Source organism: Diprion similis, chromosome 5 (genome assembly GCF_021155765.1).
Source record: "Diprion similis isolate iyDipSimi1 chromosome 5, iyDipSimi1.1, whole genome shotgun sequence".
Taxonomy (NCBI): domain Eukaryota; kingdom Metazoa; phylum Arthropoda; class Insecta; order Hymenoptera; family Diprionidae; genus Diprion; species Diprion similis.
Window position 1 is genome coordinate 1,370,178 of NC_060109.1, and position 24,569 is coordinate 1,394,746.

The following is a 24,569-nucleotide window of genomic DNA, read 5'->3' on the forward strand; positions in this document are numbered from 1 at the left end:
CTACAGGACATCGCAGGTACGGAACACACAAATCAGGGTGCCATGAAATAGGCATGCTCATGGCCTCCGTCGACTTCTAATCCGCTGCGGATTATCTCCGAGGGTTTCCATTTTATTACAGTCTGGGATTTTCCGCTTCAGGGACTCTCTTAGTATGGTGACAAAAAAAAAATTGCAATAAATGCCAAGGACTTCGTGGAAATTGTAAAAGCCGGAAGGATTCACGCTGTTTTTGGGTTCTTCGCAGTAAACGAAGGTGTGTATGACAGACGACTATATATAGGCTCAGGAACGGCCTGCGTTTAATTGTTTGTGACCCTTAAGGCGAAAGCGATTTCGGTGCATCTGCAGGATTCGTCAAAATAAATAATATCGTATTGGCAGGTAGATGAAAGAATTTATTTCTAATAACAATATATATTTATTGATAATAATTTGATACAATCTGAGGCACTTTTTGAATTAGATATTTCACAGTGCTGACATCGTGGAAGAAGTGTTTTAATGAATTTTTAGAGAAATATATGTTTTGTCAAACAGTAAAATAGAAAAAAACGTTAAATGATTGAACAAAAATGTATAAGCAATTATGAAAAATCTAGTTACGAGAAAATATACTTAGCATAAAATTAGACTCCCTACTCCACGCAGGCCAACAAACCAGACCTGATAGTCTAAATTAAAATCAATAGATAATACAACGTAAAAAAAAAAATGAAAAAAAAAATTCAATCAAAAATTCTGAAAAAAGAATAAGGACGAATAAAAGGGAGAATATCGAACAGCGATCGTTAAAATGAATGTTAAAATGTCGTGCGGTTTCGTAGAAATGATATACTCGCATATATTTGTTGAAGGGAGATCGAAATGTCTGTACTTTAGTGTGTTTGACTTTATTTAACTACGTGACTTTATATTTCCTGTTTGAATTTTCTTCTGGTGTTGGTTTTTTGGTTTCATTACCGGATCAGCATTTCTTTCATTTACACTACACCGAGTTTTAGACACATATTTTTCAAATCGAACACTCTCCTTCGATTATTGTAGGACTACCGACCGCTTCGACCGTCCGTCCTCACTAATTTATATATAGATACATCGTCAAAATTTGATAAAACAAGCCAAGGTAGAGTGAAATCGATAATCTAACAAATGTTCAATCATTTCGGAATTATTTGATATAAAGAATCGCTTCTGTTCATAATTCCGGTATTTTCTACTTTTGTTTTTATAAAAAGATCTTTGAACCTCACAAATCTAATAATTTGACAAATGGTTTCAATCCTTCGCCGGCATTGACGCAATAGATCGTCAACCTTTATTCTCCTATTCGAGTTGCTCTGATCTGAAATCCGAGCCTCACTCGGGGGTTTTTGGGCTCGCTAAATCCAAATTTGGAAATTTAAAATCGCGGCGCAAATATGGAGAATAAAAATCAAAAACTTTACTTGATTCAGACGAAAATTAGTACTCTTAAGATTTTTGAGGTTGCTTATTACGAAATTGAACACAAAATTAAAAAAATTTTAACGGAAGATCTAATATGGCGGACAAAAGTGCAAAAAATGGGTACCAAGATTTATCGAAATGAAGCCGTTTTTTGCATTTTTGCTCGCCATATTGGATTCGCCAATTCGGATTCTTGAATTTTAAGTTCAGATTCGTAATCAGCACCCTCAAGAACCCCAGAGTGCAAGTTTTCAAGATGAAAAATTTTCTTGCCACTTTGGGCACTTCTTGTTGAATTCTCCCTGCCAACGCATTCTAACGCATACTTATAACTTTGTACGGATCCCACCAACAATCGAACAGTCAAAATCATCGTTTGAAAGAATTGCGAATAACTTGTAGAGCAGCTTTTTAGAACTTCTAAACCTTTTTCCAGGAGCATATGGCTCTCTGACTGTCAGGCACGTCTTTGAACGGCATTGAACCATCAAGCGCGACGCATTTGTTGACTTGGTAGTCGAGCAGGACTTCGTAGTTGTAGATATCAGTTCCCAGTTGCTGCAAAGACGGATGAGTAAGATAGTTTCATATCTGATTATCGGAATGCATGCAAGGATTATTTTCTACGAGTCTTTAATTCTTCCAACTCATCTACTTCATTTTCTTATAGACCCGAATAGAAATGAATTCCAAAAGACGATTACCTGTGTCAACGGGTTCGTATTTGTTGTAAATACGCCAGCGAATCTCTTCTGCTTGGCGATTCTTATCACGTGTTCCTCCATCTCCCTTATAAGAAAGATGTTCTCAGTTGGAGTGAGAACGCAGGCCTTCGTTTTCATCAAGAAAGCGTGAAAAATTTGTCCCTTGCCTTTGGGCAGCCGTTGATCTCGGATCGGTCCCTCGATATGCTCTAAAAACTGATACAATATCCCCAGCTTCGAGTTCATCTTCACCCGAGGTTCATCTCTCGCGTCAAAATTGAACGCCACGCTGAGTACCTGGCCAGACGAAGATTTGAGTATGAAACTTAAGCTCTTTTCTACCATAGGATCCCAGAGTTCAGTCATTAATTTCGAGTAATCTTCTGCCCTAACGCCAGACATTAACGACTTCTGCAGGTTAGCCTTCAAGCAAATTCCATCCGTCATCATCCTGTAGTTAATAGAGGTTGTAGGCCAAAATCGATACTTTTCAATCACGATTCTACTACGTAATATTCGTACTCGAGAGTGATTTCAAAAAAAGATATGTAGGAAATACCGGAAGTATAGAAAGTAACATGAACATCGGTGCATCGTTCAAAATCACTTCAGGGCTGTCTGAAATCTTACAGATTCGTTCGATTTCACTTCACAATGACTCAATTTATTCAATTATACTGATCTCTTCATATAATTCTTGAGCGTAAATAGTAATCTATATTTTTTACAGATATGATTTCCACAGCTTATGACCCGTTGTATGTACATATAATCGTAGAAGAGGAAAAAAAAATACTGATTCAATTATCTCTTTTAATCTGCATATATTTTATAACTCGCAACCAGAAAAATATACTTCGAAAACGATACTTTATGGACTTTTTATTCAGCATTTTCATACTTCAGCTCTTTGAATTTTGTACACTTTTTTTTTTAATACAACGCAGTAATAATAATTTTTTTCTAAAAGTTTGATATGAATTTTGGATTAAAAAATAACATTTTTACTTTTTTTAGCACATTGTGGTATTGAAATGGATTTTTCATCAATTAAAATCCAACGAAACTAATTTTGCTATACAGCCTTCTCTATCTAATTTAAAAACGAAGAGTTTTATATACTCTGAAGTCCCATTATTGCTCTGGCAATAACTTTACGAACAAGACGCGCGTTGCCTGTCGTGTTTGAAGGTAAGAAAAATAATTAATCTGTGATTCTCAGGCTATTTATGATCGACAACTGGCAATGCCAATATTCAATTGACTACTGAGAAAAATAAATCTACTGAAGTGACGTGTTGAAAAAAAATCGTCTCAATTTAACCAGACATCACAGAGTGAAGTCGAACGAATCGATCTTGAGGTCAACAATTTTAAACTGATTTGAAATAATGTATCGATGGCACGACTTTCGTTTAAAATTTTGATACTTTAGATTTTTTTCGAAGCAGAAGTAAAAAAATTCATGTATTTTTAGCTTATCGACCCCCTGAACTTGACACGTACACGTTCGTTTCATGGAGGAATTCGACAGCTTTTCGATCAAGAGATTCAAAGCGATTACTCACGAGATGACATCCGGTTTGTGCGAGTCATTCAGCTCTTCAATGACGTACTTTCCTCTATCGGTAGAATCGTCATCGCTGTCACAAAGATCAGAATTATCGATCTTCATCTTCCGCAGCATCTCTCCCATGTTCTTCGCGCTGATGAAGTCCGTTATTCCGATTCGGTAGCCCTGGTCGCGAAGTCTGGTGATGGTACTGATTGAATTCAGAGAGTTTCCACCCAGCTCGTAAAAGTTCGCATCAACGGTGATCGCCGATCGAGCGCTACGTCCGATTACCGATGCTACGGTGGGGAAAAGAACTCGGGCTGCAGGAAGATACGGCGATGGGACATTTTGGTAGTCGCAATCGACGGCAGTTTCCTCCCCTGAGAAATGAAGTGAAAAGAAAAAGGTTTGAAAACGCAACGAAATAAAAATTGAACTTTCAGTATAATTGAAGTGTTTTTCCTCATCACCATCGATCGGAATCTCATATTGCTTAAGCAGACTCTGTCTGTCAGTTTTTCCGTTATCCAGTAGAGGAATGGATTCGATGACTATCACCTGTGGTATCATGTAAGGTGGAAGAACGGTGCGCAGATAAGATTCAATTTGCAGACCGGAAACACGCTGGTCGCCTTCAGTCGTCACGAAGGAAATTAGAGCCTGTAATGGAGCAAATAAATAACGATGATGAATGATGTGGAAACTATGAAGCTGTTCATAGCGTTCCCTCTGCTCGATCGACGTGCAATGTTTATGCATGAAGTATAACCTATTCCACTCCTAAACATCTGAATTTTATTTTCGGTGGAGAAAATGCATTTTACCATAGTTTAAAAACAGGATCATGTTCTCTTCTTTCTGATTTACCTGCGAAAGCTCTCCGGGCTTTGAACAGAGCACAACTGCCTTATCAACCGCTGAGAACGATACGACAGCTCTTTCGACCTCTGCAAAATCGACCCGGTGACCGCGGATCTTAATTTGCGCATCTGTCCTTCCCTCATAAATTAATGTGCCTTTGACCATCCTTGCGTAATCACCGGTACGATAAAGCCTTGAGTATTCTGCAGGAGGATTGATGGTAAACAGTTATTTGAGGTTATTTCTCAAACATAGTGCTTGCTGGATGTACAGAATGTATGTACTTGTACTTTCATCTTACTAATTTCATTAATTTCATATCGTTTTATTACCTGGATCGACGGAATATGGATTATCTAAAAAACGGTGCAGGTCTCGCCCTCTGATGTAACCAGCCGCCAAGTTTTTTCCCGCGCAAACCAACTCCCCAACTTCGCCTTCCGCTACCAGCCGCATCTCCTTATCCATGATGTACACGGTGGTGTTGTCTAATGGTCTACCTGCAAAACGAGGCAACGAATTTCTTCTGCTGGTCTCTTTATTACTTGAGGAAATCTAAATTGATCACTGATCTTACCAATCGGTATTTTGTCTAGATTCTGAAACTGTTCAAGGTGATTGACGGAATGGTACGTGACATCCATGGCCTCCGTGCTACCGTACAAATTGCCCAGGACGTGCTCACCGGATGGGAATCTTGTAAAGAATTGTTTGACCAAAGAAGCCATCAATGTTTCGCCTGAACACACCCAGAGTCTCAGGCTCCTTGGAATGTCCTTGTCGTCTTGCTGGTCCAGGTACACCAGGAGAGTCTTCAGCAACGATGGAACGAGCATCAAACGTTCTATCTGCAAGCATGAAGATTTGACTGTGGAGTGCTTTTAGTATCAACTAGAATCCAATGAGAGATAGAAAAAGAACAGAGAAAGTAAATGGAAGAAAGAAGAAAAACCCTTAAAAGGCCTCAAATTGCTGCGGAAACTCATATTTCAAATTCTTCTATCATACCTTGTGCTTTTCCAGAAGGTGAATAAACCTCTTGGGGTCTTTCGTGATGTGATTTGGAACAACGACGACGCTCTTTCCCTGCAGCAAGGGACCCCAGATTTCCGCTACACTGTCACCAAAAGTCAGAACCGTTTTGAAAACGCACCTATCTTCCGTCGCTGAATAAGGCATCAGTCTCCACTGCCAACGCACACGATTCATCACAGCTTTCTGGAGTAGCCTGACACCTGGTGAAACTATTCAGGATTAATTCTCCCTGAAAGCTTTTGGCTCAGTTAATTCAGCAAATTCATACTTTCCTTTCGGAAATCCTGTGCTACCCGATGTGTACAGAACGATTGCCAGTTCGAAACATGAGTCCACATTCATAGGCTCCGTTGACTCGTTATCAGCTTCTTCCAATAGTTCTTCGCACGTGATGCAAGATGTCCCATCGAATACTGTCAGGTTGGCTGAAAACAATGGCGAGGATTGTTAAAAATGATTTGGCGTCTGAAGGTATATTCGCAACCTTGCGAATATATTGCACAGCGTGAGAAATGGTCGACAGAGTTGCATCGATCACAGATTTAAGTCCTTAGTGCTTAAGGATTCTTAACATGTTTGCTGTACCCGAGCATAACCATTCCAATCAACATTTTATTTTTCCGCTCAGATGTTCCTCACCTCCTTCTTCGGCAACCACGAGAAGAGGCTCAGCCTCATCCAGGATATGCTTAACCCTTGATGCCGGAAATCCTGGATCCATGGGAAGGTACGCCATTCCAGCCTTCAGCGTCGCCAACAGCAAAGTTAGAAGGCGTTCGGTAGGCTGCATTGAAATTGCCACGAGACCATCGACGTTGTTGGGTCGACGACAGCGTTTCAGTAGGACTCTTGCCAGTTGATTGGCTCTCATTTCAAGCTGACCGTAAGTTAAACTTCTTTCATTGCCAAATTCATCTGAAAGAAGCGTGCGAAAGCTTGATGTCAAGGTGTTCTTTCACTTACTTCGATGGTAAAAATAAATTATGTTACTTATTGGACTATTTTCTTTCGTAGTAATATATGAATAAGACAAAATCCAAATTGCGATAATATGTGGAAATTGGGTCCGAAAAGATATTTATCGGTGCTCAGAATTCATATAGCGGAGAGTGTTTTTTTTTTGTTTTTTGCGAAGTGAAAGAATGAATTTACCTTCGTAGATAACTGCTGTGTGGTTAAAATTGTTGGCTGCTACTTGAGAGAATAATTTATGAAGGAAATTAACTTCTACGCTCGTGTCGATGTTGTGTCCCTTGAGAACTGATTGCTGCTTCGTAGAATCCATCTAATTGTAAGATCACACAAAGAGAAAAAAAAAAAATGCAATTTGAGAATACTTACCTCATGAATAAAATCAGCAGTAATCTGAAGACTGCCAGAAGGATTACTTCTAAAATCTTGTACATCATAATGTAATTGCATTCGTTATTAAACGTGTCGGAATACAACTACAATTGCAAAAATGCAAATTCTGTGACTTATTGCTCTGCGGGAATTCGCTCAGAAAAATGAATACGAAATGTCTTTTCTTCTCCTCATTACCATCATTCCTACTTACAAGAACAGTATCAGACCTCCGGATCATAGCTCCTGCTTCAAGTCTCTCGATAAAAAAACCCAATTTTTCCACAGGCTAGGCTTCTTAGGAACAAAAGGAGACGCTCCACCGAGGATTATCGCGCACAACGGACTGACTTCAATAGATGCCGTTGCTAAACTCTTGAATAGGTCAAGCGAACCACAATCAGCGTTTGTGGTTCATACCCTTTGTAATTTGTTTACTGTGTGTGTGTGGTCTTCCGTTTAAAAAAAATGTACAACAATGTGGAATGACTAGAATCTTGTGTCTGGACCAGGCACTCATTCGCAAAATAACTCATAAAAAAAACTTTCGCTCTCAATTTACGTTGTTACTTATATTTGCTGAAAAGAGTATGACGTTTGAGTGGATCGTAATTGACGTGAGGTCGTTTTGTATACAATAGAAGCGTAAACGATATTAATATGCCAGATGATAAGCAGATAAAAGTAGATTAGATACCAGATTTCTAGACCACGATCTCCCACCACCAACACTTATCAACGGTCAACTATCTGATTAGCAGACTCTGCTGTGTAATAAGAAAAATTTTACTGAAGGATAATTTATTCATTCGTTCATTCATTTATTTGTTCATTTATTTATTCATTTCATAGAGGGAATATGAAGTTTGTAAATAACGATTGTATGTTTCGAATTTTGTTTTATTTACTAAAGATCACAATATTTTTTCAGCTTACAAATTTGTAATGTATGCAGTATCGATAAGATGGCGTTAGTAGGTAAGTACTCTGTTTGTAAAAGCACGCCACTGAGGTGCAAGCGAGGTCGAGCACGGTTGAAGGCCAGAGTGCCATCAGAAGAACAAAGTGTAGCAGGCAGCCGTATTCCGGCTCATTATTTCAGTACAGTGTATGGTCATAAATACATGTTTTCAATCTAAAAAAGTTTCGTTTTTAATCAAGATACACTACAGAATTATTAATTAAGCCTCTGATTTTAAAATTGAACATATTTTCTTTTACTCATTTCTTTACTGTACCGCTCATATAGGTCTGTACATGACGATGCGATCATGCAAGATCACGCAATAAGCTGCACTGTTTGGGCAAAATTCAACGCTCGCTTCAAATTCCAATCGAATGTCCATCGGACCATAGTTTTCAGCAATTCATTCTGCTTGGAGCAATCGACAACGATGATTGAGGCGGGGAGGGGGGGGGGGCTTGATTTATGAAGTCACTTTTCGTTAGCAGAAGAGCAGGAGAAGAAACTTCTTCTCCAAAGTAAAGGAAGTCGAATTGAAGCGGTTCGAGTATGGGTGTTCCAATGTTGATCTACTCAGCCTCTCCAGCTACGTCGATGACTTGACGTCCCACATGTCGCATCGTTGACGGTAGCATCGGATACACGTACGATTACCAAGAATGAAAATTGATTTTCGGCTTATTATCATCCAGCTTGATGCAGAGCAGCAGCCACTCGACTTTTTTTAAATCGGCTATACTACAGGTGTCCAATGGGATGATTTCAATAGCAAATATCTCGGTAACCTGACGTAGCATTTCAGCTATGGGTTTTCAATTACCGGAAAAACCGGAAACAAATTGATTCTTTACTTTATCGATGTTGGTGTAAATAACGAAAGCTTCCAATTTGCCCTTGCTGAATGTGGGATGTCTCTTAATCTGACAGTAGGAGTCAAAGTACTTCTTCAAGTTAAAGTCACCGGTTCCAAAAAGATCCGTGTCACTGATTTTCTTCGATTCATCGCGACTATGCTTTGCCTGGAGAAACCAATAGGTACTCTCATTATCGCTGGCACCATCATTTTTACACTCAAGTACCAAATCGTCGAAATCCCCTGCGGCCTTCACTTCGGTCGCCAATCGAAATGCCACACCTTTCGTAATCCACGTTCCATGAAAAGCATCAACAGCTTCAGCTGGTAAATAAAGCCTAGCAGACGGCCCTGCCCGCCTCCCGCGTCGTATCTATCATCTCCATCGTAGGGTGGATCAGGAGTTGACTCCATTGCGAAAGAACAGTCTGTGACAGTAAATACGGATGCAATCTAGAAACAGTCGATATATTCAAACTGATTATATTCCACAAATGTTACCTTCTATCAGCCGATGTTCCCTTGTCACGTGGATCTCTCTCACAATAAGCGCTTCTGCCTGTTATCAGTTGTGATGATTCCCGAGCACGTCACAATCGCAGTCGGGTCTAACGAAAAATTTGTCAAAACATTAGGTTTTTCTTTAACATCTGGCATGATTGTATCAAACTTGTTAAAAAAACATGTTGCGTACGATTTATAAAAATACTTCCGGAAGTAAAATGGTAGCACAGGCTTATCAGCAATGCAATAAAAATGTCTGTTTTACCAAAGTGCAGAGCAAACTAATCGAACGAATCTGCTCAACACGTCCGGTGAAAGGCACTCGATGCTCTACTGTAAGAGAGAAAAATGTTTTTTTAAATTCTGTGTTTTGTCGTAACTTTTTAACTTGCTGTTTTGACGGGTAAATATTTGACGGCATTTATTTTTGCGTACAGCCCGAGCCAATGTACCCACCATTGTCACCTTCATCCATTTGTTATCGGAGGCACTTATCCCTCGGTTCAAATTGTAAATCTAATGGTAAGGGGTCAGGCCACTGGACTTTTGAAAAAATCGATTTTTTTTCAAATTGTTCTAAATGGCCACTAAGGATCTCAAAAATATTATCCCAGAGGATTATGATCGGGAAATATCTCTCTAAGTACTTGTTTATCGAAGTATAGTACAAGGCCGCCGCAAAAAATTCTTTTATTACAATAATATTTGTTGGCCGCGTAACCGTATGATAGGCAAGAAACTGAGCATTTGATTACGGATGTGAACCTTTTGACGGCATCACCCGTGACGAAGTGTATACGAGGTATGAACACACCTTCGTTACGATATGTATATGAGGAATTCTACGTAACATTAGCAGCCCACGTACCTCACTCCCTTCGATTTTCATCATTTTTCAGAGCGATGTTCTTACGGACCCGAAAGGGTCTCGGGATTTTTTTCAGATTTTCTCCTGCCACTGGTGAAATTCATACTACGTCGCAACATTCATAGTAAATATGCTTAATATTGAATAGAAAACATGGTAAATACTGAAATCAAATCATGGTGTGGAACTCGAAAATCATGTTTAAAATCATCGATTCTGTGTGAGATTTTTTCGGATTTCTCAAAATACCATTTTGGAATAGCTTTTTTGATTTTCTCCAAGTTTCACCAGTGGCTAACAAATCGGAAAACAATCCCGAGACTTTTTTAGGTCGGTAATCTAACGTGTCAGAATTCAGCCACTCTATTCTTCTTCAATAACTCTTATAATGAAGTGATAACCCGTTCAGACTTGTATGCCTTTTTTAGATTTTTGCCTCTTTTTTTTCCAGTCAGTAACACGGCCGGAGGCGAATCAGAAACGAAGTTCCATACGGGACTTTTCCTTACGAACCGGACGGATTTCGATAAAAATTGACCGACACATTTTTGATGTGGCTGAATTCGTTTTACGGGTTCCATATCGAAGGAAAAAAAATACGTATTTCAGGATTGTTCTTTCTTTCACATACTTTGAAAACCAGAGGAGATCAAAAATTTGAGAATCTGGTGATTTTCGAGTCGTAGACTCATCTGCAAAAATTCATAACTCCGGTCTCATTCGAGCTAGAAGGATCTTTTTCTTCCATTCTAAAGCTAAAGGAATGAATTTTAATAAAAAAAAAAAAACAGATTCATTGACAATTATCCACAAAAATCATATTGTTTTAAGCAATCAAAATGTTAAATCGATTTTTAAGAATTGCCCCTACCTTGTACCGAGTTTATGTCGGATCTACCTCCGATTCTCCAGAATATCGATACCGCTACACTGTGAGTAAGATCATGGCATTCTTATCGTCGTTACTCCTAGATCGTCTCGCACACATCGATACCGCAGTACCGTGAGGGGAAGACCTTCAACCTCTCACGAGTAACGCAAGCAGCTGACCGTAACCCTCCCACATATCGCTCGATGGCTCGATGATTCGATAGATGTCAACGTGGGAGGAGAAGACACCCAGAAATGGACTAACGCCCGTCTACACCTTTCGACTTGTATCACGTGATCCTCTGGCCCAATTGGAATCTGCGTTCGAGAACCGTTTGATCACCGGGGTAATCACCAACTTTCGAATCAGCGATCTAAAACTATTCCTCACGGCTGCATACACCGTTATTTTCAACAAACTCAACACATTGCTTCGCCGACATCACCATCTGAAAATCAACACCACGCTATCTGCAACTTTTGTCCTGGATGTGAAATCTGAAACAAAATGCTTCCATACGAAGAACGCCACTCTTCAAACAACCTCGAATCTGGCGGAATGGTACGAAGAGTATGTTGCATCACCTCTACTGGCTCAAATCGAAGAATTTCAGGAGCGCGACAGTGGCTGGGCCTTGATCAGTATAGATAATTTATTAGTTAACATTAACAAGTATGAGCCGTTGGTAGGTTCGATGTGGATAGACTTGCCGAGCGATATTAAGGTTAAAAAAGCCGTGGTTAATGTTCAAAATTCCGACAACGCTTGTTTCGCTTGGGCTTGCGTATCCGCTCGACATCCTGCTGCAAAAAACGCCAATCGAGTAAATTCCTACCCCCCATTACAATCAAGTATTCAATTTCACTGGCATCAAATTCCCCACAGAATTAAACGACATTCTGAAATTTGGAAAACTCAATAATATTTCCGTGAATGTATATATTTCGGAGAAACGGGGTAGGCGGCATCAAGTCTTGCCACTACTCATCAGTCGGCATGAAACTCCACTTACCGAACACATCAACTTGCTCATGCTACACGACGAAAACCTTGGCGACGAATGCTCCAGTGAAAGAACACACTTCTGTTGGATTAAAAATTTATCGCGACTAGTCAATCGTCAAGTGAATGCACGTACAAATGCAATCCACGTTTGTAATCGATGTTTACATTTTTTCTACACTGACAATGAGGCCAAATTGCTCGCGCACAGGCTAGATTGCAGTCCAGGTAAATCTTGTAAACTCACACTTCCAGATCAGTCCAACAAGTGGCTGAAATTTGAGAATTCTCGCACAAAATGCAAGTATCATACATAGTTTATGCAGATTTTGAGTGTTTGCTGGAGAATTCCTCACAGTCTTCTGAATCGTCACGTACAAAGATCTATCAGAAACATGTACCATATAGCGTAGGTTATTATTTTTAATGTAGTCACGATGAGTCGCTATCATACTACACTTCCTATCGCAGTGTCGATTGTCGGAAATGGTTAGCCCATCAATTGCATGGAATTGTAGTTAGGGTAGTCGAATACTTCAATAAAAAGAAGCCGATGTATCAATTGTCAAATCAACAACAGACTGAATTTGAAAACGCGGAAGTATGTCACATTTGCGAGTATAAATTTGTGCGTCTAAATGATCGCGTGAAGGATCATTGCCGTGTCACAGGACTATATCGCGGACCTGCACATACAAATGCGCGCGTGTGTGTTATCATCAGTGGGTGATTACCATCAGAGTGAGTGCAATGGTAAGTAGAACTCTGGCCATCTGCCCGTTTACGTCTGTCCAGCTGCCCGATTAAGACACCGGGGGGATTTAACTTCCGCATAAACCTGTAGTCCAAAATCACCTTGTTTTCGCGATTTTAGCACATGCAAAAACTTACGACGTCTACAATGTCGCCCAATTAATACGCCCCGGGGATTTACCCCTTCGCATAATCCTGTCGTCCATCGTTTTCACCGCGCTATTTTAGCTCATTCAAAAAATAACACGATCCCAGATTATTTCACCGCACCACAACATTAACACCGTATAAAAGCAGTTTGCCGGCAAAAATCCGCAGTTACAAAATCTCTTTCATCATGTCAGACTTCCATCTGAACACCAACGTCGGGGTAGTTGCGGCCCAACTCGACTGTACCGACGTTAGGCGGCTAACCGGCGAGCCTCTGCGAGAACACTTTGCCCAGTAGTGGGCTCGAGTTCGTTGCGGCACAGTTAGTGCCGTTCGAGAAAAAAATGTACCAGGATACATTTGCCTGCGACGTTTCGTCGTCCAGTGAGTATACACAACGCCTTAAAAATCATCTACATAGAACTCTTCGACAACAATGTGCTATTCCACATATCGTTCGTGAAACCTGACTCGTTCACGTGTCGAGTTTGTGAAGACAGCTTATTCGAAACAACCCGGCCAACAGAGGGTTGTACCAAATGCGACGAAGTGATGGTGAAATTAAAACATATTGCTGTAAGTATTAATTTTTACTTTTAATTCAACGTCGGAACACGCCTCCAACACCGCACTCGCACATTCCACTGAAAATATAATGTCTGCAGTATCATTTCCGGCCTCAAGCTCAAAGGTCATCAACTTCCGCCTCATAATAGTCGATTACTCCGCCATTAATTTTCCGCAAAATGCAGGTTTATAATCAGTCATTTATATGCTCTGCTTCTATATGCAAAAGAATTACATTGTATGCAGAACGCCATCACGTGAGTTATTGCCCACAGCCATCATTGTTTCATACTCCCACCACCATTTTTCCTGGTATATAAAAACTTCAACACACCCCACCTAAAGTCACAATCACTCCTCAAGCTGAACGATCTACACGCAATGGCTGAACTGCAAGAATTGGTAAATATACACAGCGCCGTCGGCGTTGATCGCATCCTAACCAATGAATTATTTTTCACAGACCAACTTACTCGATGAGCCACCCACCACATCGAACAACTCATTTTACGGAGACTTTGGTTTAAGTCAGCTGCTACCCGAATGGGATGTATTACCGGAGAACGAGCAGAAGACTGGTATTCCTGAATCAATCAAACTAATGAATATGGAATGGCCCATAGTCTTTGATAAGTTCTCATAAAATTTATCAATTCAACTCATCTTGTTTATCGTATAACTGATAGAGGAGGATAAGTTTTTGGTACTTCGGCATTGTGTTTAGTGATATTTTTTACCAGAAATTAACTATAAACAATTGCGATTAATTGAAGGTTGCTCTTGTACGTGTTGTTGATATATGTGAGCGCGAACACCACGCTTCCCGAAAAGACAGGAATAAGTTGATGCATGCATTGAATGGTAACATATTAAGTATACTGGTTTTTAAGATCTGGGTTCTATACGTCTTGGCCCATTTGCGGCAAGCGACAGAGCTCCGTTAGGTAGACCTTGTCATTAGCAACATTATGGAGATCGATTGCAGATGTAATTACCAGCACTTATCAACAAAAGAGAACCCATTACGGCAAGGCAGAAGGCATAAAATAAAATATTTAAGTCAAAGAATAGTGTGGGGGGACCACAAAAAGGCATTAGCGCTAATACAAAAATCTTAAAACTAACTCTGGTTGTTCTTTGGTGCGGCACGGCAGGACTCTCCCTTGCTCCCAAGGAGCACTTCACGCGGTCGCCTGGAAGTGGAGGTGCGGGTCGGTGACGGGCTGGTAGACCCCCCCCCCCCCCCCCCCCCCCCTGAGACGGAACGTGCGGAGCTCAATATAGATAGTATGGCTATAAATTGCTTGTCTACTGCAGCAATTATAGCAAATCCAACCAGCATAATATCGATAATGATTGGCTATATTGGTATGTGTGCTACTGACCCAGACGGTCCTAATAATGCACGCGATGCCTTTGAAATATACGCGGGTGTACCTATTAGCATGACGCTGATAGCAGAGGGAATAAACGCTCTTAAGCTATTGAATCCAAATAGAGGGGAACTGAATCATTCTGCTGTATTAACATCGTTTCTGATTATACCAAGCAGCATTGCTGGTGTTCTTGGTATTGCTTGGTATGCCAAAGACCAAGAGATGTCCGTTGCAAAACATACTTTATACGGGTTTCTGGACAACCGGGGCCCGTTCAAATACTGGTCGGGCCAATCCTACCGCTGCTCGCTAAGAATTTGAATAAAAGCAATAATGTATTTCCCGAAAAGATAAACAAAACGAAAAGTAAACTCATGAGATTTTTAATTTTCTACCTGTTTCAAAACTCACATATTGGTTATATATAGGTTATATATATGCTCTAGTCGGTATTCGTTCCCCTGAGGATGGCTTCGACTCAGGTATCGAATCACGAGTACAATATAGTCACGAACTGGCTGCCCGCGTTACCTCAACCCTTAATTCCTTCGAACTCCGTGTCAAGATATCAAAAGGTAGAGTAGCGCATAAACCCTGCCCAGGACTGTTAGATTATTCAGAAACCGTGCAGCCAACCTTATCTATGGCCAACATAAATGAGATAAATGCTCATATCTGGTATCCAAGCTCTGCCGGAACGACTTTTTCAAATATGATCTACCTACATGCTCTTGAGCGTAGGAGAAACCGCTATTTCTGAACTCTCGTCTGTCCAATTTACGGTGCATACAATGTCGCCTGGCAAGCTGCCCAATTCACGGTGCATACAATTTCGCTTTCTAACAAACTTGCAGTTTACTCACATTGTAATGTATACGCAGCGAATTCCCTATTTCTGCATTCGCCTACCCTTATTTGGGCATGATCATCAGAATGCATCCCCCGCACCCACCAAATTCATACTATGAAGCGGGGGAGCATCGCCCAAGACACTTACAGTCTACCTGATTCCAACGCAATCTTCGAATCACGCGCATACTCAAAAAACTCATTTCCGAAAAATGTATTTCCTTACCTTAATTGTTATCGTGCATATCGCTGGCATCGGTGCCAAACCGATTCCACAACCTACTGATGGATTAATACAATCGGACTACCGGTGAAGGTAGCTATTACAATCATACTTTGAATTTTTTTCCGAAAACTCAAAACATATTATTTGAGACGTACTTGAGACTCTTGAACCCTTTCACCACAATCTGATATATAATCGGACTGCTTTACAACCAACATCGTCAATGGCCTGTATAAGTGATGTTAGTGCACACATTTGGTCACCCAATTCTGCGGGTTGTGCCCTGCCAACATGATATATATTCATGCCCTCAAACGACGAAGAAGTATAGGCATATGGGTTAGAGTTTAGCTGAACTAAGTTCGTACCTACAATACAAAGATTTGATCAGTTCTAAATGTCAATACCCTAACCTCATGGCTTCGCAATTGAATCTTCTGACTCGATACTTTATCGGTAATTGGTGACCCATACTACCGATGTGAGTCTGCCTGTGCTTGCGCGATAATTTTTAGTGTCTAAAATTCGGGAATTTTCGTCGACGGCTGTACCGACGTCACAATATTCTACTTGTAAGTAAAACTGGATAAATTCGTAGATTCGTATAATATTGCATAAGTTTCGTGTGACACATTGGATATAGCTCCAAGAATGTGATGCCAGATTCAAACACCTGAAAAGCTTTGGACATTTTGTGTGAATAATTTGAGAAATTTATAGATTTTAGGAGTGACATTACAGGTAAATTTCAAAATTCATATGACTCGTCAAATTCCCACGGCTTTTGCGTGTGCTTGTACTAACGCCAATCATTCTGAAAAGAACGTATTTCCAATGCTGATATAAAATCCTTGAGACACTTATGTTTTGCCAAATTTCTTAAGCAACTTTCGTCTTGATTGAAATTCACTAGAGCTTCATGAAGACTACAAAAATGGTTGTACTTCAGGCCTGACTTCACTTCCGAACGAATCATAATCTCAAAAAAAAAAAAAAAAAAACGTCAAATAGACTGTGAATACGGTATGTCATAAAGAGTGATAGCCGGGTCGTATAACTTTGAGGCCAATCTCTAGACCGTCAAGCATATAAGTATAATATATTTGTATGTACGTTATAGATTACTGTTTTCCTTCTCTCTTTAACCATTGTCTACTGAACTGAAACGAATCAGTGGACTTTAATTTTTCGGAGTTAAGAACTGAACACATTTGATACAAAACCTAGATCGATCTAGTTTGGATCAAACACGATCTTTTTTTTCAATATAGTAATTTGCCTTAAATCCTTGAAAATTTAAACTTAAACAAATTCTTTCAGTCGACTGAGTGGTTTATTTTTTAGACAAAATTCAGGTGATTTATCCGTATTCAAAACATTTTCTCATAGTCTATTGAGTTTAAATCAATCATTACGGTAATCAGTTACGGTTTGCATGACCCATTTAAAAAAAGTTGTAACGCTTTATTGATTTGACATAAATTTCTCACACTCTTACCGTAGTTCATGAAACTATGACTTCATTTTGGATACAGTAATCAGCTAAACTGTGTAAAAGGTAATACAATAGCATCGATCTATTTTAATTTTAAGCGTAACTAAGTAAATCAAAATCTCGCCATGACCGTACAAGCATTTCATTAGGCTACTTGATGCAAGTCGACAAACCCAACTCGATAGTTTTCTACGATAGGTCATATCCATTAAAATCAAACCGACAATTAAATTATGAGCTTACTAAATCAAATTTAATCTTACCAAAATGTTCTTGGTCAATTGATTTACTAATCTCTTATTAAATGAAAATTACTTTAAGTAGAGACAGACGAAAATATTGACGGACCTAAGAAGTGTCATTTTATTATCTAATCGTTGGTTTATACTTCCATAATTATTATCTTGATTTTGTTCAATAATAAATGCAATAGTATATTTTTCGTAGTGTTATGTAACTGAACTTCGATCGTAATCACTTGGTGTTTAATTCTTGAATTGTCGATGTATTATTTGCAGAAAACACAATTGCAGAAAAACAAATTTTAGAGGATTTCAGACGCCCGTTGATAGTGTGATTGAAGAAAGGAAAGTCTTTCATTTTCTTCGTAACGCTGGTGTCAAATCTATCAGTCATCCGAATTCTTCGTTAGGTACCATGTGTGTATTTTATAAGTTGTGATTACCACCGTTAGCAGGCTCTACTATCCATTTAATCATCGCTTCTGGGATCCTACAGGTTTTCCTGTTCTTCAGCAGTCCAAAAAGGACCGAATTATGTAGACTCAATGGGATTTGTTAGTCGCAATTATCGTTGTCATCTTCTATTCAAGCTAGCCTGTAATAAGGCTCCGATGATTTCTGCATATTCATTGTCTAATAATAACAGGTTCAACGTTGCATTCTTCAAATACTAGAATATTGGCCAAAGACTGTTTTCTTGTTCATCGTTACCACCGCATGTCTGATAACTTCCGAAAACGATGTATCTTTTCCATTCAATTCAAGACTTTTCGTGGAGATTTCTCACCGCTGATTTATGGTAAGTCGAATTATCGAGCTGGCGTTCCTGGAATCCCACTCTGTCGTTATTTTTGTGAAAAGAGTATTGAGGGAACCGATTTACAATTCCCACTATTCAGCGATGATAAGACGATTGTAATATGAACTGATGAGCGAAACACAGCGTGACCTTAATAATCATCTCGACGTTTTAACCATTGACGATAACTTTTCGCGAATGTTTTTTTATGCTCTTCTTAGATCAGTGCTTTATGCACTATTCGGTGATTTCATAGCTCATGTGAGTGAACAAGTTTTCAATAGAGCCATTTAATGTAACATACCACTGTCATGCTAGGGAAACACGATGAGAGCTCGCTCAAAACATTCACACAATCATGGAACAGTGATCTGCCAGACCGGTCATAATTTAATGTAGGACCGGTGCTGGTTTTAGAACAAAGAAATTTATGGTATGACTGAAACTGGTCGGGAGCTGATGATTATGCGAAGGTTGTTGATGCGATCCAACCCATGGGCATATCTATGCGCTGTAGTGGTTGGAAAGAAATTGTCACCGTTGCAGAGCGAATGTAATTAGAAGCCAATTGACTTTCCAAATTCTATTCAACGGAATTACGAGAGAACACCGTGTCAGCGGTTAAGAAGATATGTTCTGACAAGTGCTCGGTTTCCTTTGCACTATTAGCATTGATCCGAAGTTTGTGATCTCGGAGAGCCCGCCGGTAGAGGCGGAACCTGCCCACATTTGACGTCTTCTTGATTAGAACAATCTCAATACATTTCCGAAAAAGGTGAATCTAAAATTTTTCGTCTTTTCCCTCGGGATCGTTGCTGCCAATATGACTTCAGAATCCACCGCAAACGATGAATATTGTTTACGTTACTTGACTTTCGATGCCTTGATCTTCTCTCGATTCATCGAATTGCCGCATTAATCTTCTTCATTTCACATGTTGTGGTTTGAGCAAATTAACGTGTTTACTAGGAGTAGAATTTCAACTATCCAAGCTTCCTCATTTTAACTTGTGAATTTGATGCCAGTAAACTAATATTTTTTTTTCAACGAAATTATTCAGAAATTAAACAGAATCGTACATATAGTTATGTGTACCTCGTGCATTGACTCACACGGTAAGATTTGTCGCGATACATTTTTTTTTACAAAAAACCCTAAACATAAAATATTTCGTGTTTCACCCTACTCGTTGCAAGTCAACAGACCCGACTTGATGGTCTACAAATTTGATAAGTTAACTTATACCAAAGGAATTGAATTGAAAATTGAAAAATAACACTACTTTATACAACAAATGCGTAAATTGAACATTTGCACAAAAGTGTCGCACCGATCATACAAGTGCAAAAAGTTCATTCCCGAGTTACATTCATTATTTTTCGATATGTGTGAGTGAAGTTCGTGTTTTCAGTACATATTTCTGAAAGTGAACTTTTGTGTACACGTATGAGAAGTGTGGAAAGTGTGAGTGAAGTGAAAAACCGGGACGGGCCGGAATGGTCTTTTCCTCCACGTACACCGTGAAAAAGTTCACTTTACACACCAATTTTACGGATACGGGGTCGAGAATGATATTTTTTCGGTACAGGCATGTAAGAGTCACTTTTCGACACCTGTTTACGATCCGCTAAACGTCACTTGATACTGCTAATCTCAAAACGTCAATATAAAGTCTTGACGCCGCGGTTTTGACGTGCAGTTCGGAACTGTGTATCTTCAGCTGCCTTATAAAGACTTTATGCAGCAGTTGTGACTTGTATTGCGCAACCGAGGTGGAGATTTTAACTGGCGTTAAAGTTGCTTTTTAGGTCATTCCGGAAAAGAATATTATACGAGGCACGCCCGTAAAGTGTTTTTGGCTCAAATAATAATTTTAGTAAACTGAAATCATTATCCTTGATCTAAAAACACCCACTTTACGGGCATGCTACATGAAGTAGGCGCTATTTATCACTAGTTTATATTACGCGTGACCCTTGTACAAATGTTTTATCAAAATTGTTCAATTTATAGCATAGAAAAAAAAACTTGGAATTGCTAACCAACTGATAACCCCTAATGACACACCGTATTCTGAAGTACATTTTACACAGCTGATCATATATCAGACGATCGGTGATCGATTGCTATTATTCTAAATTTTTATTTGACAGTTTGAGAAGATCAAGCCAATGGAGTTTGTAGAAAATTCGAATTAATATGATTTCGAACTGATGTTCATGTTGCATGATGCTTTATACGAATAGTCAAATATGTATCACTAATTTAAAGCTCCAATAAAAGTCTCAAGGTAGAACATTTAAGCAATAACTTATACGTACTTAGGTGGGGCAGGATTTTATCATACGAATTAGTTAATACCTGTAATGGATACAGGAAAATGTAATCTCAATCACAGTAGTATCATTTGCAATGCGTTATGATAAGAGTATGAATACGTGCAAATTACGTTATTGAAGCACTATGCTTGGACTTTTTCCATCAAGGCTGGACATATTTTCTTGACAACAAGAGACTCGATTTATGCCGTTAGACGAAATATTTATTTACTTATATTTGTTGCAATTCATACATAATCGAAGTGAGTGATTTTATTTCCACTTCCCACATGGGCGGATGCCTAACGAAATTCCGGCTGGAAAACCACCGATGAATAGGGCAGTGCGTAGAATGCAACAATACAACACGCAGAAATACGAATCCTCTCCCGCACCACAAGATTGGTCAGAGGATTAGGACCCCAGATGGGAACCACGCCCGTCCACTTTGCAAGCTGAAAAGCCTAGGAGAAAACCAACAAACAGGTCAAGGACCTGGAAGCCTGAAGGCCAAACCAAGCCTGAAAAGGCCCAACCAAGGGAAATATCCGATTCCGCTGAGACCAAGGGTGTAACAAAAGCGACGAAGGAAACCCTTCAGGATGAACCGCTCTGGGCCGACGGGCCCTTTGCTGGAACACATCCTCTGGCTCGAATTTACAGCCAGAACTGTGACTTTTCCACGTTCCCACTGTTATGCGAACGAACGTATGCCCATCTAGAAGCGGAAAACCCTAGATTGAGGAGATTTTGTTACGATCCGTCGTCATGCCGGCACTCAGCAATGATAGTGACGTTAGAAATGCCCTTTGCTTGAGGCAGCAAGTATGAACGTCTGATGCGTTCTCTGTATGCTGTAATGTGAAGCGATGCTTGAGACACAATGTTATGTGATGTTGCACAAACATTATGAAACCTCTGACATCTTGGTGAAAACCGTAGTCACTTCTCTTATTCTGTGACCATAGCAACCAAACTATTCCAAATACCTTATCTCAGGATATTACAATAACTACACGGAGTAGTTGCTATGTGATTTTGTAAATCCCGGTGGAATTAACCTTCTAGCCGGACGATAAGGTAAATGTAAAAATATAGGATTGCAAAATGAGGATAACGGTAACCGTATCGCTCGGTATCAATCTTGATGGTTGTCCACAATGATATTGACGGGAATTCTATAAATATAATATCGTTCCGGTGCAGAATGAGGATGACGATAACCGTATCGCTCGGTATCAATGTTAGTGGTTGTCCATAATAATATTATTGAGAATTTTACAGAAGTTCAGGGCGTGTGCGTCATGTGTGGTTAATTACTTAAAAAGAATGTCTACACGCGCGTTGCTATGTGCAACGGGCTTTCAGGCTTGCATTATACAAAGTTGAAAAATCCGTTGCGAGCTCAACTTTTTGTATGTTGCGACGTGCTCTGCAACGGGCTGAAGCCATTGTTGATACTCCTGAGTAGAAATACCCGGATTTTCTTCAAAGATAGCACAGTCGATGCATCTCAATTTATTTTGTATCGGGAGACCATGCAGCGTTGGAGGGTCACGTGCATCGCGGTCTTATCGGTAGCTCGCTGATACGGCCAAGCAGACACGAAGCAGCTGATATGGCGTGCAAGTTGAACTGCTTCTACGAAGTTTGAAAAAGTTATCATGTCAAAACGTATGCACTTTATGGCGTAAACTTGTAGAAATTGCGTTGACCGCAAAATTTACGGTAAACGTCGAAATAATTGCATAATATAATTTATTATCACGTATATACCTGGATGAGCTTAGGTCACGATCGGTCCGTTAACAGGCTGCATGTGCATTGAATGTGCATCGGACTGACGGGCAGATGTAGGCGTTACGGTGCAACTTGTGCAACAATTACTGCACTCTAATGGGTCCAGCGTAACGGTTAAGGAGTTAATATCGATGCATGATAGAATTGTGTCTTCTGATTTCAAAAATACCACCTCGCGAATCTGCTATTTCTACATTCACCTACCCTTATTAGCACACGGTCATCAGAGATGCACTCTCCCGCACCCGCCAAATTCATACTATAAAGCGCATAGTCTTGCTGCAGATGCTTACAGTCTGATTATTGCACTGCATCGCGATCATGTACTTCGTAGTCTCAATCTTCGCCTTCATAACCCTTGCGGCTGCTCGACCGCTAGGCGAACAAGTATCATCAAACTTCAGCCACCTCGACATGTTCTATCACTCCCCGGACTCACAAAGTGGGCGAGAACGTTGAGCACTTGAGCTCTGTGGATTTGATATAATTAGACTGCTACTATCCGTGTTACGAAAAGTATACAGGGGGAAAGTGTTACATTGCGATCTCAACTGAGGAATGTGCGCACTTAAAACGTTCGAATTTTTAAAAGATAGTACAACGAAAATGAAATTCGGCTAAGTAAAGAATAAAGTGAAGGAAAAATGATTCTGACATTTACACATTATTTACATTACAGCAATTCTAATCATGTGATAACCCAGATTAACGAGGTACAGCGGATAGACGTTAATAAAATTGATTAACTTTTCAGTGAATATAAATTCTTGAACTTTAAATGGTTTATAGATATTTTTATAAACGGTCGATGTTTGTGAAGTTTCGGAAGTTGCGAAATTATTTACTGCCGCTTATTTTTTTTTTTTTTTTAAACATAAATTTATATCGCACGTAAATATACCTCGTCACTTTAATGAGTTCTTAATTTCAAGCAAGTATCGTTATAAGATCGTTTTTCAATCATTTCAAGATGCAGAAGCGTGCAAGGCTCTCATCTTATCACTGTTTAGGCATTATATTTCGAATTGGTCGAAATCTTGATTTCTGAAAGTGTTACTGATTAGTAGTCATTCTGATTACTGACACTTTCGAAACTCAAGATTTCAAATTTCGTTATTTCATTTTTGCATGTTTGAAATTTCGATGTATCGGCCATTTGCAACATTGACCTTTCCAAGTTTTGAACCCCACCCCACGAATCGAACATTCTATAAAATCAACGCCTAACTTGGTAAATAATTACACAATTATTAAAATTCAATAATCAACCAAACAGCTATTGCTTATCTAATATTAAGGACATTTTTAACTGTAGAATAATTCTGAGTCCTTACATGAAGCCACCATCGGAAACATCCAAAATTCAAATTATTAAATATTATAAAACCGAACCAAGAGAGCTTTGGTAGCCAGCTAGAAGCTAGCCGGGCTACGCGAGGCAAACCATATAAGGTAACAACTAAGACGCTAATTAGGTCACCTTGATCGGAACCAATCACGGACTAGCTACCCCCCAAAATCTTTGCTAGAGACTCAATGTAATAAATCTGTCACCCAAAAATTGTACAGGAGCATAGGAGATCTTTCCCTATATAAACAGGTGCAGATTGGACTCGGAGAGCATTATTTTAACTAAATTCGTAAGTGTTACCCTGTCACTCCGCCCGAGAGTATTAATTTTCATAAGTTTGTAACCGTCACCTTGTCGCTCCACCCGAGAGCATTATTTTCCATAACTTTGTCGCTCCATCCAAGAGCATTATCTTGTGCATTTGTACTCTTAACTATAACGTGAATTAATAAACATGCAAGTGTATTAAAAATCAAAACCCTTCAATTTTAATTAAACGCATCTCAACTACCTGGTCTTTCGCCGCTCCGCGAAGCTACCTGTTTTGCAGTTCTTACCAAGTTCGAGCAAGGAAGGTAAGTTGACTTCCAAATTACCAATATAGTGAATTCCTTTCAAATCATCAACCCCATT

At 39.5% G+C, this 24,569-nt stretch overlaps 1 protein-coding gene across 1 annotated transcript; it reads right to left on the reverse strand.

Moving 5' to 3' along the window:
* Nucleotides 1-1,842: 1,842 nt before the first annotated feature.
* Nucleotides 1,843-6,889, reverse strand: LOC124406200 (tyrocidine synthase 2). The gene is made up of 11 exons (XM_046881551.1): nt 6,757-6,889; nt 6,244-6,519; nt 5,873-6,029; nt 5,578-5,797; nt 5,147-5,417; nt 4,902-5,069; nt 4,576-4,772; nt 4,179-4,368; nt 3,722-4,088; nt 2,154-2,604; nt 1,843-2,007 (listed from the first exon to the last, which is right to left on the reverse strand). The coding sequence occupies exons 1-11, from the start codon at nt 6,887-6,889 to the stop codon at nt 1,870-1,872; spliced, it is 2,568 nt and encodes an 855-aa protein (XP_046737507.1). The 3' UTR covers nt 1,843-1,869.
* Nucleotides 6,890-24,569: the final 17,680 nt, after the last annotated feature.

Coding starts and splice junctions, on each gene's coding strand:
- LOC124406200 (XM_046881551.1), bottom strand. CDS start 6,889: ATGGATTCTACGAAGCAGCAATCAGTTCTCAAGGGACACAACATCGAC. Junction 6,030..6,243: donor CGTGGTTGCCGAAGAAGGAG/GTGAGGAACATC, acceptor CATTGTTTTCAG/CCAACCTGACAGTATTCGAT. Junction 2,008..2,153: donor ATACGAACCCGTTGACACAG/GTAATCGTCTTT, acceptor CCGTCTTTGCAG/CAACTGGGAACTGATATCTA.